Consider the following 16516-nt stretch of genomic DNA (forward strand, 5'->3'; position numbering starts at 1 on the left):
GTTTTTTGCTTTAATAATTTGTTAGCAAAAGTAGACTTTTGCATTGCTGTGTTTTACATTATTTTAAAGATTTTGAGTAATTTTTAAGTTCATTCTCATTCTAAAAGAAGATTAAAAATAAGAAGAAAAAGCGGCCTTTTGTCATTAGATATTTATTATTTTTTAATTATTCTTAATTTTAAAGTTTAGTTTGTTTAGATTAGACATTTCACCTTTCATATTTTAACATTTGTATGAGAAATCATTTTGTAAGGAGGAAACCACAATCTGGCAAATATATAACTTATAAGAGTTGAACATCTGCTATTGCCCCATTATGAAATAAAATTCAAATCGGTAATTAATTTATTAAAGCAAATTTTTCTATTTGAATAATTTTAATTGATTACAAAAATCCTATCATTTAATAAAATGTTGTCAAATAAAGTAATGAAAACCAACTGTTAGCCTCCCTTTTTAAAATTGCTCATCCTTAAGCTTGAGTGAACTCCCTTCCCTTGGCCATATGGGCCAAAAATATGGGCCAAAACACACCACCCGGAGGTGGCTAGCAACACAAACAGCCCCACCCATCTATAAACATTCCTGCCATTTGGCATACCAAGAGAAAACCATTGCTAACATTTTTTTATACCCAGATTCATACCACAAATGCAGTGTCAAATGTTATATTAGCTTTGTATTAGTACACTTTCCTTTGTTTATGAAGATGAATAGCAAGTAAGCTCTCGTTAACTTTTATTATTATATACTGGTTCATTAAAAAAAATGTGTTTAACAAGTTTTCACCTTATACCTTTCTCACCTGAGCGAGAAAAAAAAAAGATAAATTAGAAAATGCTATACAAAGTTTGGAAACAAATAAAAATCAATTATAAATGGTATTTTTCATAAGAAAGCTAACAAGGCAATGGAATCCACCAAGTATCTGAAGTGCAGGGAAATAGTGTTATTACCTCCCCACCTGTTGTTTCTTTTTACCTGATCCAATGCAGGTTTTTTTTTTATCTTTCTATTATTTGAATGTCAGCCCAACCTTCCTTTTACCTGTAGGAAAACTGAACTGCTGATGAAATTAGATATTACCTGGCCTTGCGTATAAGCAATATGTTTTTTCAGTGCTTGGTGTACCTGCTTCATCAAGCTGCTGAACATTTTTTGTTTCTACCATTAGTGAATGTTTTAAACAGTTTTTGTCTGTAAAATTGCAATGCCCTGTGTAGAAATTTGTATTTTGTTGTAAAAAAATTTTTTGCATGAGGTTGGGATGGACCATTAAAATACAGATTATATAAAGGATGAATAAAACTGCTTATTTGTAGTGGGACTGGGGCCTTCTATCTAAATACATTTTTAAAAAAACGACTGAACTTTCACTGAAATTAGATCCAATGTTGTAATTAACATAACTAGTACTAAATGTAGATAGACTATTATCTTGGTTGAGCTATGTTTAAAGATGTTTTTTTTTTTAACCAGGAATGTTTTATTACAATAAATCTGAAACTGAATGAACAAAGAGTATGTGTAAGTTTTAATAAAGTCATTTTAAAAGGAGAGCTATAAACAATTTGAACGTTTTTCAATGAGAAATGTTGCCTGAATCAAACAAAATAGATTAAAGTCTTGGGAACATGAACCGGATCATGAAGTAAATTTCTGTGTAACCAGAGCTTATCTAATCCTAAGCTTAACTGTGTTGTCATCTGTCTGGCCACCCAGCTATGCTACAGCTGACATTACTACACAACAGTGTAAATGCCAAGTAAAAATATTTGGTTATCAATAATTGACAAGGACCTGGCAACAACTCTGTCTAGAACACCAGGAAATATTTCTGTATACACAGTATACACTTCAGATGTACTATAGCCTTACTTTAGCCCCTTTAAGAAAACAATTTGATAACAAAGTTATTTTTTTTAGAGAACGGGAGAAATATGTGTATATAATTCCCTTTTCCTTTCTGGAGAGAAATTGTAATAGAATAAACAGCAACATTCACTATTTAACACTTTGATAACCTTAAAAATTTTAAAAATCTGAATGTTGGTTCATAATATTAACACACTAAAGCCCAAAAGCATATATCAATTTTAAACAGATTTGTGGATTGGAAAATCTGCCTTTAAAAAAAAATTGTTTAGGGTGTTTTGTTTTAGAACATTGTTCTAAAACAATTATTTAACCCTTTTTATGTGTTTAACATTTAAAACGCTCTAACAAATGTATTTAAAATGATACTTATACTTTATGAATCTGGCTAACATAGCATGATAAATCTTCTAATCCACCCACTTTTATGTCAATATTAACCTACACCATCCACTATATGTTTACTACTTAGGGCTTCTTCTTTCTATATAGTCAATCCATCTGTCATTAATTAAAAAAATATTTTAGCCCAAAAAAAATAAGCAGGTGGGTTTGTACTAGTAGTGATGTGACTGTCATGAATTCTACTATTTCTTAACCCCTTCCTTCTCATCATTGGCTATTGATTGATCACTTGTCAATAATGTTGCTTTGGGGCAGAAACAAGTGGTCAAAAAATAAGGGAGTTAACTCTTGTACCTGTATTAATAATGTAAAAGTCTGTCTGGTGTTGATTAAGTGGAGTACGTTTGGGGGAGTTGAATGGAAGAAGCCGATGAGTAAATGCTTCAGTGAATCCTGCCAGCTCTATCAGATGACTTGATCTAAAGAAACTTAGCTTATAGGGAATGTGCAAACAGTTTCATCTACAAGGAAGTGATAAAGTTTCTATTTAATATTCAAGTTATGTGGCTCAAGGTTGCAGATTAGAGTCTGAATCTTCCTCTAAGTTTTTACATTGTACGGGTATAGTGTTATCATAAGTGTGGATATAAACATTTTAAACTGTAAGACACCTTCTTATCTGTTGAAGTGATACACATGTTTGCTGTTCATGGATTACTCCTGCTTTAAAGAAGTGATGAATTATGAGAAGATGTGATTTCTAATTCAGCCTTTAAAAATTGGCTCATGGTTATTTGGATTTAATAAAAAAAAAATTTGGCTCAAGATCTCCCTATTGAGTTTTTTTCTTAAACATTGGCCTTTATCCAAACAAATGATGTTTACAATGATTGGAAAAAAATGCAAAGAGACTGGCTTAGTGGTTAGATTCTGTATCAAATTGTGTAGGAGTAGCTGAATATGTATGTAATCTATAGGATTAGATGTGCTTAACAAAATATGAGGCTTGTTATGTATTTATGAAGTCACCAGTAAATGTCAGGCTTATTATGCATTTATGAAGCCAGTAGTGTTACTTTAAAGTAATTGATTTACCTGAGGCTTAGATGTGATGTGATAATGTGAATCACCAATTAGGGCATGCAGGAAAGTAATAGAGTTTGTGTGGATGAATGCTATAATGCTTTCAGGGGCTTTTTCTGAATGAATATTAGGAAAGGAAATTTAGCAAAACTTAGATTGTAGGCCTATAAGGGAAATATAACGAATACACTTTGTTTCGCACAAATAGCTTTAATTTTTGTTTGTAGGCTATTGTAAAATGATAAAATAAAAATCAATTTATAGTAAAAACACAAATTTGTTCATTGAGCTCAATATCATAGAATTGTGATTATTATTTTAATTTTTAGGAAAAAAAAGTAAAAGTTAAAAAAAACATGATGTTGCCTGACTATTGGCTATCCACAACTTGGTGTAAAAACTGTCTTGTAATATTACAATCTGATTATCAACTGTCTTTAAACTAAAATATGACAACACTAAAAAAAATGCCAGTCCAAAGGAATAAATCCCTCCCCCCACACATAACGTCAGAGATGATTCAGCACCACACACTGGAACCTCGAGCTAAAACACTCACCCCAGTTAACCTACTTTGCCTACAAAACATCAGCAGTGTGAGTTAATTACATGGAGTATAATTTTAGAATGTTTACATTATGTTATCATCTGGCATTCACTTGTGTTTTAATGAATGCAAGAAAAAAAACCACTTGCATTTGTAGTGATGGCTATTTAAAAACATAAATTTACTCAAATTACGCAAAAAGTGTTGTAGATTTAAGCTGATTTGAAAGATAAAACAGTTTGTATTTTTTGCTAAAATAAATTTTTCCTTTATCCACATGTTGATTTCAATTAATTACAGCATCTCTCTTGTTTTTTTAGTCAATTACCACGTTGATTTCACAGCTAATCTTAATAAAGTAAAACATTACTTTTATCTATTTACCATCTTTTCTTTCCTTTCCTCTTTAGTCAAGGCCCAAACTTGTGGAGCCAGTGGATTATGAAACTTACGTGGTCAAGAATAAAGTTTTGCTGCACAATGACCCTCAGAGGGATATGCTTAACTTCCCACACGATGACGTTGAAGTACCAGTATGTATCTAACTCAACAACTTGGACAATTTACTCATCTTTAAAACAGAGTTTATTCAATAAATTCTTCCTCTTTTGATTAAAAAAATAGTATTTATATAGTATAGTATTTATGATATATTAAGAACTAAAGAAAAAAAAATGTGTCAACATTTTAAAATATAAGAGACGGTTCACAAAAAAAAATAATGTTTTCTAAAGTTTAGTGTGTTTAATTAGGAAGGCTAAAATGGGTTATTAAAAAACAAAATTAATTTTTGTAAACAAGCTATATTTATTTGTACTAAAAAAATCAATTTAAAATATTCAAACAGCCACCGGCTCCTTTGCGGAAGATGACAACAGCAGTGTCCACAGTTCCAGCGAATGCTGCGCAAGAAGTAAACAGCTTAATGGTGAAAGAGTGCTTGAAAACATACACAAGTGACCTACAGATGATCAAATTCAAATACCAGGTCTACTCAGGCAGTTACCAACAGTTACCCAAGTATGTTGTTCTTGTGCATTAAGATATCTTGCATGTTTTGGTAGCCGCAGAAAATGGAGAGAGTTTACATATGTTACCCAAGTTGTTTTCATTTTCACACGCCACATACTATATAGCTGTGGGCGTAAGTTAATACAAAAATAACCTTGTTTAATACAAAAATGACAATAAACTTCTTGTCGAATCTACTTTACGGTCAATTTAAAAAAAAAATTAGTTACTAAGCACATTGCATGCAGAATGTCATAGAACAAAGTTTTTATTTTCTGTTTAAGATTGGCAGCTTTCCATGTAGCTTGTTTTTTTTTTGTTTTTTTTTGACAAGTCAGATGCTTGTGCTGTTATATAACTAGCTTTTTCTTTTTCCGAACACTTGTATCAAAGTTAAAATAGCTATGTATATGTCAACATTAATTTGGTCTTTTGTTTTTGTTATTCATCAGCTGATTAAATAACTATTTTAGCTGCTATTTTCCCATGGCATACTTATCAAGCCATTATTCTTTAAAAAATCCTTTCAGCATCACAAAGAAAGAACCACTACAGGAACAGGTGTTTGAGATAGATGCAGATGCTGAGGAAAAGGATGATGTATGAATTTATCTTATCTAACTACATAAAACTTTAAATGTGTTAACATGGATTTTTTTAAAAGAATGTTCTTTCAATGCCTAAAAACTATTTTCAGGACACCATAAGCCATGGATTTATTTCAAATATAGTCAAGAAAGGTTGGTTGATGAAAGGACCAGATGGAGGGAAAGACAATGTGATCAGTTTTACGAAGGTAAGATTTTAAAAACTTTGAACTTTTTAGTTTTCATATTTTTAAAATCTATTTTGATGTGGGAATCAAAGTTGTGTATAGAATGACAAGGATAAGTTGAGGGTGAATTTTTAATATTTATTTACCATGACTGGATTGTAATTTTAAAGTCATTTTACCTTGTTATGTTAATCTTACCATATCATAGGTTTTTAATTTTGGTTTTGGGTTTTAATTCAATTCAATTTATATAGTAACCTCACCATTTTAATAAATTGGGTTTTCTTAACTGGCATTTTTGCTGAAAAATTAATCTTTTTAGTTATAAATATTTAAAAAAAAATGATTGAAAATCAGACCTGGGTAATATGATAATATGAATTAGAATTAGAGGGTTTATGCTTTGCATGTAGATATTAATGATAACATATTTTGTAATAACATTTCCTTTAAACAGCGTTATTGTTTTGTTTAAACAGCAATTTAAGCGTAGGTTCTTCCAGTTGAAGCAGCAGTCTGACTATACTTACATTCTTGAAATATACAAAGATGACAAAAAATCTGATGCCAAAGGTGCCATTTTCTTAGATCTAGCTCTTGAAGCTGTGAAGGTCAGTCAGTGTGTCGTCTTTAATGTATGTACTAAACACTTAAAAAAAAAACTTTTTAAAAATTTGGCATAAATCTTTATTTCTATACACTCATTGTCCATATTTTTACTTTCTCAGAATCCTAAAAAGGGCAAATTTTGCTTTGAGATAAAAATGTCAAACCGTCCATCTTGTTTCCTGGCTGCAGACAATGAAGCTGACGCTGCTGATTGGATAATTACATTAAATAAAGTTATTAATTCTGCTGAAACCTCATCACAAGCTTCAAGGGAGAGCATCAAAGGTAACTTACATAAAAGCTGATATTGGTTTATCATTTATTACATTTTTAATTATAATTATGTTTTTATAATATGCTTTATAATTTTAAAAATGCTTTTTATATGAAATATTTAGTGAAATTATTTATATAGAGATGTGAGCCTCACTTTTTAATTTAATTATCATACTGTAATGGAATATTAGATAGTTGTTTGTGTTAAATTTTTTGTCATAAGTCATAAATAATGTTTTATCTGTTTGACAGAAGATAACCCCACATCTGGAACCCAGGAGAACTACAAAGAGAGTAGCATCAATCATCCAGTAGTGAAGGTAATCAGCTTTTTCTCAACATGTGGCTTTATTGAAACATCTTACACATTGAAACTTATGTTTAAAACTGGGGTGTTGCATTTTAATTTGAAAATCAAAATCAACTTGTAAAAATTATTATTGGACTAGAATACTTTTTGTATTAAACTAATCTTTCTCATCGCAATCTCATGTATTTAGTCAGAATGATCTAATAGCTAAGTGCTCATCCTTAATTTTAATTTTTTTTAATTTTATGAAATAGAAAGGAAAATTTCTCAAAAACTGACAAATAGTTTTTTCTCCATATAAGTATTTATCTACAAATTTATATTTATAAATGTGTATCTATACATTTATATTTGTGTGTTGTAAAAGAATCATTAAACTTTGTCTTTTGTTAATGTCATCTGCCATTTTTCTGTTGTATCATTGTAACTTATTAGTGTTAATTAATTACCTTTCAATTAAATCATTCCAATTCACTATTTTTTTAAATACAAATTTATCATTCTCTTAGTCTTAAATCCTGTATATCAGGGGTCAAAATTGTCCCATATTCTAGAAATATTTTCTCTTAATCTCTCAAACTACTTTTCAAATGCTTCAAGAATTTTGACCGTATGGTATAAAAATGTTTCTTCAAATCTGAATTATTTTTCTTTTTGTGATAAAAAATATTTATCGCTTTGGTGTCTTCCTGACATGTCCCCACACATTCTATCTCCAAAATTATCCTTAGCTGCTTTTTTAAACTATAAGCTGACAACACATTAAATTTTGATTTCTGCAGGTTTTCATATGTTTTCACTGTTTGCATTTATTATGGTTTTGGCTCTTTATAAACCCCCTTATTATTCAACCACAATTGTATTGTCTACAAGAATAGCCATTGGATTGGTGTATTATTAATGTTGATGCATGTATTTGTAAGTTGACTTGTCACACCAAAGCTGTATTGCTGAGATCAATGTTTATAAATGTATTAACCCTTTGAGTCCTGTATAGCTTAAGAGTTTTAGTACTATGTATTAATGGAACAACTATGGTACATTTGGCCTAGAAAGCATTATCTGAGTAGTTTGTAATAAAAAAAAAGGTTGGGATCATGGCAGCTGTAAACAGAATTCAAAGGGTTCCATTTGTTCCATTTTGTATTCATTAGAATACTTTTAAAGTCTGTATGTTAGTATATAGTGTACTGGTTATAGAATATGAATATAACGTTTTTAAAAACCTGTTTTAGTTCTAGAATTTTGTAAAAACTTATTTAGATTATAAAAATTTACAAGTGTAAAACAAACTTACTGCTACGCCAATTTTCAGGAACTTTGTATGGATCTAAGTACTGATTCCTTTGAATCATTATCTGATGTTCATTGTGAACAGCCACTACAACCTCGAAGGCCGCCTCCCCCTCCCCCACCCTCTGTTCCTCCATTCTCATCTGTTTCATCATTTGTCGTACCACCCACAACAACCTCATCCCCAACCATTGAAGTAACCGCTGTTGAAGACAGCACAACAACTGAAGTGCCTAGTGAATTCAAAGAGCCAAATGAAGTCCCTAAAGTGATAAGAAGGAAGAAGAAGGGGGTAACACAACAGTAGACGCGTGTGGAGAATGAAGCTTTGTATTGACCCCTTCATTTCTTTAGTATCATCACCATCAGTGTTGTCTTTACTCTTATTCATTTTAACAGTTAGCTCCACCTGGTGCTGCGTCATCTACTAAAAGCATCACTCTAACTTTTGGCTTAACTTCCTGTAAATAAATATTTTTATTTTTTTTTATTTGAAGAGTTCCTTAATCAATACACAAATACATATGTTAGATTTTAATTAAACTTAACTTTATTTTTGTTTAAGTAATTTATAGAAGTTCTGTGCATAACAAGTTAGCTATATAATTGTTTCATTTATGAAGCAGATTGTTTAACTTTTGTAACACCAAGCATGAATTTTAAAAATATTTTGTCTGTTGCAAATTTCTCAGTGTTTTTTTTATCCTCCCAAAAATGAACTGTACACGGTTAAGTTATTATTTAACTACATTAATTCCTTAATCTGTGGATTCCATTCTAACAAGGAAGAATAGTCGGTGTTTCAGCAGTTTAAAATTTGTTGTTTTAAATGTAAACAATTGTGTAGTGATGTACCATAAGCCTGTGTTGTGTGTGGCTGATACTTATGTGTGATTTCAAGAAACAGTTCTGAGCCTCACAGTTTGCATTGATCCAGAGTTTCTCATCCAGCTTGTACAATTGGTCCCCTGTGGAAAACTCTTTGCTGCATGTTGCATGGATCTTTGTAATGTTTAACAGCTGTAGAATTTGACATCAGTAGCAGGATGAAAACATTGTTGTGATATTTTTTACATGTTGATAACATAATACATGAAATAATCACAGCAAATTAAGAAAACAGTTTATTTTATATATTGTACTGTAAATATTGTAGTTTTAATTTGTGAAAGAGGGTATAATTGTTTAAAAACTTTAAAACTAATGATTAAATAAAGAAATGCACATTTGTTTTGTTAATAGGGATAAATTATTTTGTTACTGTTAAAATGATACTGCTAAGTAGTTTGGGTATTTATTTTTATAAAATCATATGGTTTCTGTAGTGTATTGCCATATTTCTTTGAAAATCAACTTTTTTTTCCACATCTTTCAGTATTGCAGAGAAACAGATTCCTCCTTAGCCAAGGCCAGACAGGAAGCCAGACAGAATCTGTTTGCCATTTATCCCGACATGAGGGTAATTTACTTCACTTTTATGGTTCATTAATTTTAAAAATGTTTAAAGAGCTGAAAAAAAGTTTTACTAAACGGTGGAGAAATCATGTGAGGTATTTTAATTTCAGAGAAATGTGAACTTTGATGAAGAAATTGATGATGAAGAGGAAGGAGAAATTGATGTTTTCCCGCGTCAGTATGCTGAGAAGTTCTTGCTGCGTTTTGTGGAGCTGAGGTTTAGTCTGCAGCTCTATGAAGAGCTAAAGGGAACAAAAAAGTGCAATGTAAGAGAATTTGTCTAAAACACATCAGGGAGCTAAAGTTTTATTAGTGCTTGCTTTATCAATTATAAATATAATTGCTTTTAATTAGATTCACATAAAAATCCAAATAAAAATGAGGGCTTAAATTTACTAAGTAAATCATTGTTTAAATATAAATGTATTACATTGGGTGAGAGTCAGACTATTTTGGTCACAATGCTAAAGCTTACAAATTTGGTCTACTATGGTTGTTCCCCAACATGTGTAAATAAAAAAATCTTTAACTACTAGCTTGTTGCAATAAAAGTCTTGAAATTACATTTAGGATCACTATTTTGTTTTTTAAAAAAATTCATTTTATTCGTTTCTACCATTCATTTATTTTATCACTATCCAGGATGGTTCGTAATCTTTTAAGAAACAAGTGCACCTTAATAAATTGTTTTTTACTTTAGTTATTCGTTAGAATGAAATATTTGTTGAAAAAAAAAATAAAAAAAGTATTTAAATAAATTCCAAATTTTGCAAGCGTAAGAAATTTGAATTGTATTTTTTCCACAGCCTGAGCCATTTTTTCTCACCTTTGCCATGTACGATGCCAAACAAGGGAAGAAAATCTCCGAAGATTTCCACATTGACCCGAATGACCCTGAGATCCGTGCCATGATACCCCCAGAGCTTCTGCTTGCAACTGACCGGTTGCACTCCATCAATGGGAAAGATCCTACGTCACCTGATGTCAGGGGGATGAAGGTTGAATGGCTGGCACAGTCCCACAGACAGGTAACTTTAGCACAATCCCACAGATAGGTAATTTCAGCACAATCCTATAGAAAAGTATCTTAACTAGACTGGAATAACTAGTGATTCATTAAAGATCATTATCAGAAAAAAACTGTAAATAATTTTCCCAAGCTCTTTAAGGATTACCTGTGGTTGGTCGTGGGAAAAGTTAGACTAACCAGTCGTAGTGTAAGGGCATTATACTGTTCTCACATCCAGTAGACATAGAAAAACACTTCAGTCAGTAACAGAGGACCTACAAAGGAACTCCTCCAAAATAAATATTTTCAATGTGTTTGTAAACAAGCATTTATCTCATGTTACTTTGTTCCAGGGTATTTTTTCAATAGTTCAGCGCCATCAAGACATTTACCTGGTAGCTCGGATAGAGAAAGTCCTACAAGGGCCAATCAACCAGTGTATAGAGCCATATCTAAAGGGCAATGACCCCAAAATGGCTGTGAAAGTCTATCGCCAGATGAAGCAGTTCTGTTCCAATATTGGTCACTACCGCATGCCCTTTGCCTGGTCTGCTGTGTAAGTTTTCTTTGATTTTTTTACTTCATCAGTTCAGTTGATTCAAATAGGAAGTGCGGCCTGATTCGGAATCTCAGTGTGAATGTTCACATTTTTATATTTGCATTCTGTATATGTTAATTCTACTTGAAATACATTAGTGTCTTATTAATAAAATACCATGAAAAAGATGTGAAATATTATTATACCCACCACAAAATAACCTAAGTAAAGTTTCCTTTTTGAACCTAACGTTCCCTGGGGCAAGTGAAGTAAAGTTCACCTATAATGGACAAATGGATGAGCTATCACAGTACTCTGCCTATATTAGCCTCTGATCAATTTATAACTGGACTGCTGAAGTAATTGTAGAAGTTAATGGATGTATTAGTTTTGATAAATTGTGAGGGAGTTATTTAAAAACTTCATTTGGTTCTTATTTTTAAAAATGATGCAAAAATATCCCCTCCCCCTTTTTTACTAACTTTCTATTAATTTTATCTTTGCTCTAACATCTTACTTATATTGATCTGTCATTGTTTTATAACTATCTGTGCTGATTTCAGAGCTCTGTCACCAGATGGTGGGATGCCTCATGGTTTAACCAGGCTGCCACTGTACAGACAGGAAACTTCCAAGTTCTCCGAGGAAGAACTGATGAAACAGTTGCAAGACTTGAGAAGGTGGGGCATGCTTGTCTGATTGGCTTTGGTACTTGCATTATTAGAGTTATAGATTTTCAATCGATAATCATTTCTGCTGGTTGAGAATTTTTAAAATGATTTAATGTGGAATAGTTAATCATGTAATTACTTCTATATCTTTAATTCAGTTAGTTTAGTTGTCCATTTGGGTAACACTGGTTTAGGCAAGGGAATGAACCCAAAAATCCAAAGTGATCTAACATTAAATGACAGCTTTGGCATCTGCATGATTGTGCTGCTTCATGTTTACAATTTCAAAATTTTGAATGTCATAAAAATAGTTTTTATGCTCTGAAAAAGTTTTTATCCATCTCCCACCATGACCCCATCCCTGCATATCCTTGTGGAAGTTGAGCACTCTTCTTAGTTTACCTTGTTTGACACATTACTTTGTTGTCTAAATCTCACAATTGCCCTTCCTTTCCTGACTTCTGTTGAAAAAAAATCAACCACTTTTATCTATATATTTTTTTAAAAAACAAAAAATTCCACAAAAAATGTTTAGAAAAGATAACAGTTATGAAAAAATGCCAGCTTTTGTTTTTTTTAAAGTTCTCCCTCCACTAACAACAAATTTCTCTCTCCTGGAAAACTAGACCTGAGAAAAAATCAAAGCTGCAAGAAATTCCTGGTGATTTTAAAGTATTCATTGATCAGCTTGATCCAGAGAAGCATATAGAATGTAAGTGAGCATTTAGTATGGATAAAGTAATCACATGTTGCATACATACGCTTTTCTGTTGTTGACAATTCCGTTATAACTTTAAAAGTACCAACTCATCAATAATCCAGTGAAATTCACAATCATTTGCTTTCTTACAGTAACCATCTGTTTTTGTTTCATTACCATCAATTATTTTCTTACAGAGACCATACATTTATTTCTTAGTTACTATCATCTTATTTTTTAGTTACCATCAATTTATTTCCTACAGTTACTGCAATAGATTTTTTCTGTTTTCATATCATTTTACTCATTCCAATTACCATCATTTTATTCATTCCAATCACCATCATTTTATTCATTCCAATCACCATCATTTTATTCATTCCAATCACCATCATTTTATTTATTCCTATTGCCATCATTTTATTTATTCCTATTACCATCATTTTATTTATTCCTGTTACCATCATTTTATTTATTCCTATTACCATCATTTTATTCATTCATATTACCATCATTTTATTTATTCCTATTACCATCATTTTATTTATTCCTATTACCATCATTTAATTTATTCCTATTACCATCATTTTACTCCTTCCAGTTACTCTAACCCCATCACTTGTACCAGTGAAGCCCTTCACAGAGCCTACACCCAACAGTATTCCAACCATTGAGATAGAAGAGTTCGTGCCTGATGTTGCCTCCCTTTGTAGTTCATTTGATTCTTACATTAATAACCTTTATGTTAGGCCCATGTCTCTCAAATTTGATGGCCAGAAAGCTTTTGCTAAGGTAAATTTTTTTTTTTCATTTCTACATTGTATTCTTTTATTAAAGATTCATTGACAGCTTAACAGTAGCATATCTGTTTTCTGAAGTTTTGAGCGTTACCCGAGTCAGTTAAGCTTGTCTTGTTAAACAGAGGTAATTAAAGACTCAGATAATTTTGAAACATACTACCAAATGCATAAATATGTAAACAGCTGTATCTTTTGTAATTGCCTTAAGTATTACGTAAGAGTCTAGTAGGAAAACCCTATTATTACTCAGAGTAAAAAAAAACTATTGTTATGGAGGTGCTTGATATGTTTGAATCGTGGTCATCTAGAGCTTCTAAAGATGTATCTACCAAGTTACATCATAATCTCTTTATATTAGATCTATTTAATTCACAATGTCTGCCGGTCTATATTTGGAAAAAAATCTTGTAACTTAACTTTGACCCACTTCTAATGCAATCATGTTTCTGATGACAATGCAATCTAATTAGATGTTAAATTATTTATTAAAAATAATAAAAACATTACAGTGTTCAACAAAGGGGAAGATAACAGAATTATGTTTTCTTCTATGCATTCAACCAGTTTAAAAAAAAATGTTTTATTATATTATTTAACAAAAGAATGTATCGCTTTGAAACTGTTGTTATATTCTATTCATTATGTACCTGTTGTTATATTCTATTCATTATGTACCTCTTGTGTCCCAACAGGCCAGGAACATTGCCTGTTGTATAGAGCTGAAGGAGTCGGATGAGGAAGGAGCTGTTCCCTTGAAGGTCTGTTGCTTTTCATTACATTTTCATTGTTAGCTGGGTTGGATTTATCACTACTATCATCTCTCACTAATCTATTTCTACTCTTTTTTTCTGTGAAATAATAAGTCATCTGTTGCAATATGTTTGAGGTCACAAGTTATACATTCACACAGTGGTACAACGAATAGCCTTTTAATTCTAATGATTGTAAGGAACCCTTTTGAGCTGAATAAACTCTTAGACCATAACCAATGCTAGACTCTTTATGCCAGCATTTGATCAATAAAACAGTGTTGCTTTACATTTCTAGATTTGCCTAGGCCCATTCAGTTAAAGACATTTTTTAATAGATTTGTAATCAAATATTAAATGATATTTCTAATATTATTTTATTCATCCATCAAATTAATTGAAGTCGTTTATTTTTAAATTGAACAGAGAATTTATGGCAGACCAGGCGTTTCAGTGTTTACTACGACTGCTAGCACTACAGTACTACATCATGCCCAGACTCCTGATTTTATGGAGGAGGTGAGTAGTAAACAAACAAAACTTTTTTTAAAAGAAGCAAATACACTGCTGATAAGAATAATCTATTGACACTTAACATAGATATGCTTTTCCAATTATGTTTTTTAATTTGTAAAAACAAAAACATGCTTTTTATTAGATTTTTTAAAGCTTATATGAGCTTAAAGGATAACTAAAAAGAGATCAAGAGAATGTGCAAGACCTTGAATAATCTCCTCAGGTGAAGATTAACCTGCCAGTTCAGCTAAAGGAAAAACACCATTTGTTTATCTCCTCAGGTGAAGATTAACCTGCCAGTTCAGCTAAAGGAAAAACACCATTTGTTTATCTCCTCAGGTGAAGATTAACCTGCCAGTTCAGCTAAAGGAAAAACACCATTTGTTTTTCCGCTTCTATCATGTGAGTTGTGAAGGGTCAAAGACAGGGGGAGGGAAGCCAACATCAGGGAAGAAAAGTCTGATAGAGATTCCTGTGGGTTGTGCCTGGCTGCCGTTGCTGCATGAAGGAAGGTGGGTAGTCCAAGAATGCTGCAGTTAGAACACAACAACTTACAACTTAAGTGATCCAATGTAAATGTCATTCTTATCCCAACATGCTTCCATACAAACACAAGACCATACCGCTCAAGTGATCCAATGTAAATGTCATTCTAATACCAACATGCTTCCATACAAACACAAGACCATACAGCTCAAGGGATCCAATGTAAATGTCATTCTTATCCCAACATGCTTCCATACAAACACAAGAACATACAGCTCAAGTGATCTAATGTCTCTATCATTCTTATCCCAGCATGTTTCAGTTAAAACTGAAATCCTAATGCTCTTGTAATCTAATGTACATCTTTTCTAGACCCTGCTTTGACAAACTATACTTTTCAAACATTTTACTTTTTACATAATCCTTGTGCATATTTATTTTGAACATATTTATTTAAAATTTATTGTATAGTTCCTGATGTAAAATTTATTTTTACTTATTTAGAGTTGTGACAGGGGAAAAATCCATCCCAGTTTCAATGCATGTACCCTTCAACTACCTCAGTCATGACACTCTCTCACAAGGAAAAGTAAGTTGCTTTTAATAACTGATCAACCATATTGTTATAATTCATACTTTGGTAGTATTAATTTTTTTCTTCTTTGATTCAGAATTTAATGTATTGAACTTTTAAAGTAGTTTTCCTGATGTAGAGAAATTTTTATGCTTTATAATTTTCCAGTTGACTAGCTCAGATGTGAAGTGGGTTGATGGAGGAAAACCTCTGTTCAAACTGAACCTACACTTGGTGTCTACAGTCTATACACAGGTTAGTCTAACAATAAAATATTTGGAACCCTAATCCTAACATCTATTTTTAAACTGAACCTAACTTGGTGTCTACTTATACTCAAATTAGTCTAACAATAAAATATTTTGGAACTTATCCCTTCTAAAATTATCTCCTAGTAACTATTTTGGGACTATATTTTTTCAGGATCAGCATCTTCACAATTTTTTCCTGCACTGTCAAAAAGTGGAATATGGTGGAGCACCGGGGCTAGAGACTAACAACGTTAACAAAATTAAGGTAAAATACAGTGTTTAAACTGATAAAAATCTTAATAAACCATAGTATTTATTTCTTTTATCAAATCTAACCTTGCATTTAGTCCAGAACCATCAGAAAATTATAATATATCCATAACTATATCTTTGTAAAAATTATTATTCATTAATGATTCTGTGTATATTTTGACTTGATATTTTAAAAACAACAATTCTTATATTAAAAACATGACTTGTAAAGTTTTGATTTTATAATTAAACTTAGGCTTTTTGTCTTTCTTAAACAAGAGATATAGATCTCTATTTGGTTATGAGCATTTAAATTTTAATTTAAGTGTTTAAGATTGGCATGAACAGGTTACATTTAATGTTGTTCTATATCAATTTGTTACTATTAACA

The 16516-nt window shown here is 31.4% G+C and overlaps 1 protein-coding gene across 18 annotated transcripts in view; it reads left to right on the forward strand.

Moving 5' to 3' along the window:
* The window catches only part of LOC131930945 (dedicator of cytokinesis protein 9), a 65564-nt gene that overhangs the window by 3686 nt on the left and 45362 nt on the right, over positions 1-16516 (forward strand). For 15 of the 18 annotated variants that reach the window (XM_059287621.1, XM_059287618.1, XM_059287610.1 and 12 more), the window contains exons 1-21: positions 3741-3899; positions 4261-4383; positions 4698-4870; positions 5392-5461; positions 5559-5657; positions 6116-6247; positions 6365-6530; positions 6774-6841; positions 9500-9583; positions 9690-9845; positions 10386-10607; positions 10942-11144; positions 11690-11806; positions 12424-12509; positions 13099-13289; positions 13990-14055; positions 14473-14565; positions 14902-15074; positions 15553-15637; positions 15791-15877; positions 16046-16138. In XM_059287621.1, coding sequence (XP_059143604.1) covers positions 3753-3899; positions 4261-4383; positions 4698-4870; positions 5392-5461; positions 5559-5657; positions 6116-6247; positions 6365-6530; positions 6774-6841; positions 9500-9583; positions 9690-9845; positions 10386-10607; positions 10942-11144; positions 11690-11806; positions 12424-12509; positions 13099-13289; positions 13990-14055; positions 14473-14565; positions 14902-15074; positions 15553-15637; positions 15791-15877; positions 16046-16138 — 2634 coding nt within the window. In that variant the 5' untranslated portion in view covers positions 3741-3752. Of the gene's footprint in view, positions 1-3740; positions 3900-4260; positions 4384-4697; positions 4871-5391; positions 5462-5558; positions 5658-6115; positions 6248-6364; positions 6531-6773; positions 6842-9499; positions 9584-9689; positions 9846-10385; positions 10608-10941; positions 11145-11689; positions 11807-12423; positions 12510-13098; positions 13290-13989; positions 14056-14472; positions 14566-14901; positions 15075-15552; positions 15638-15790; positions 15878-16045; positions 16139-16516 lie in introns of those variants that run through there. The other 3 variants (XM_059287619.1, XM_059287629.1, XM_059287626.1) reach the window with 1 other exon arrangement.

This window comes from Physella acuta, unplaced genomic scaffold (assembly GCF_028476545.2).
Source record: "Physella acuta isolate Inbredline_101_S28 unplaced genomic scaffold, ASM2847654v3 ptg001869l, whole genome shotgun sequence".
Lineage (NCBI taxonomy): Eukaryota > Metazoa > Mollusca > Gastropoda > Physidae > Physella > Physella acuta.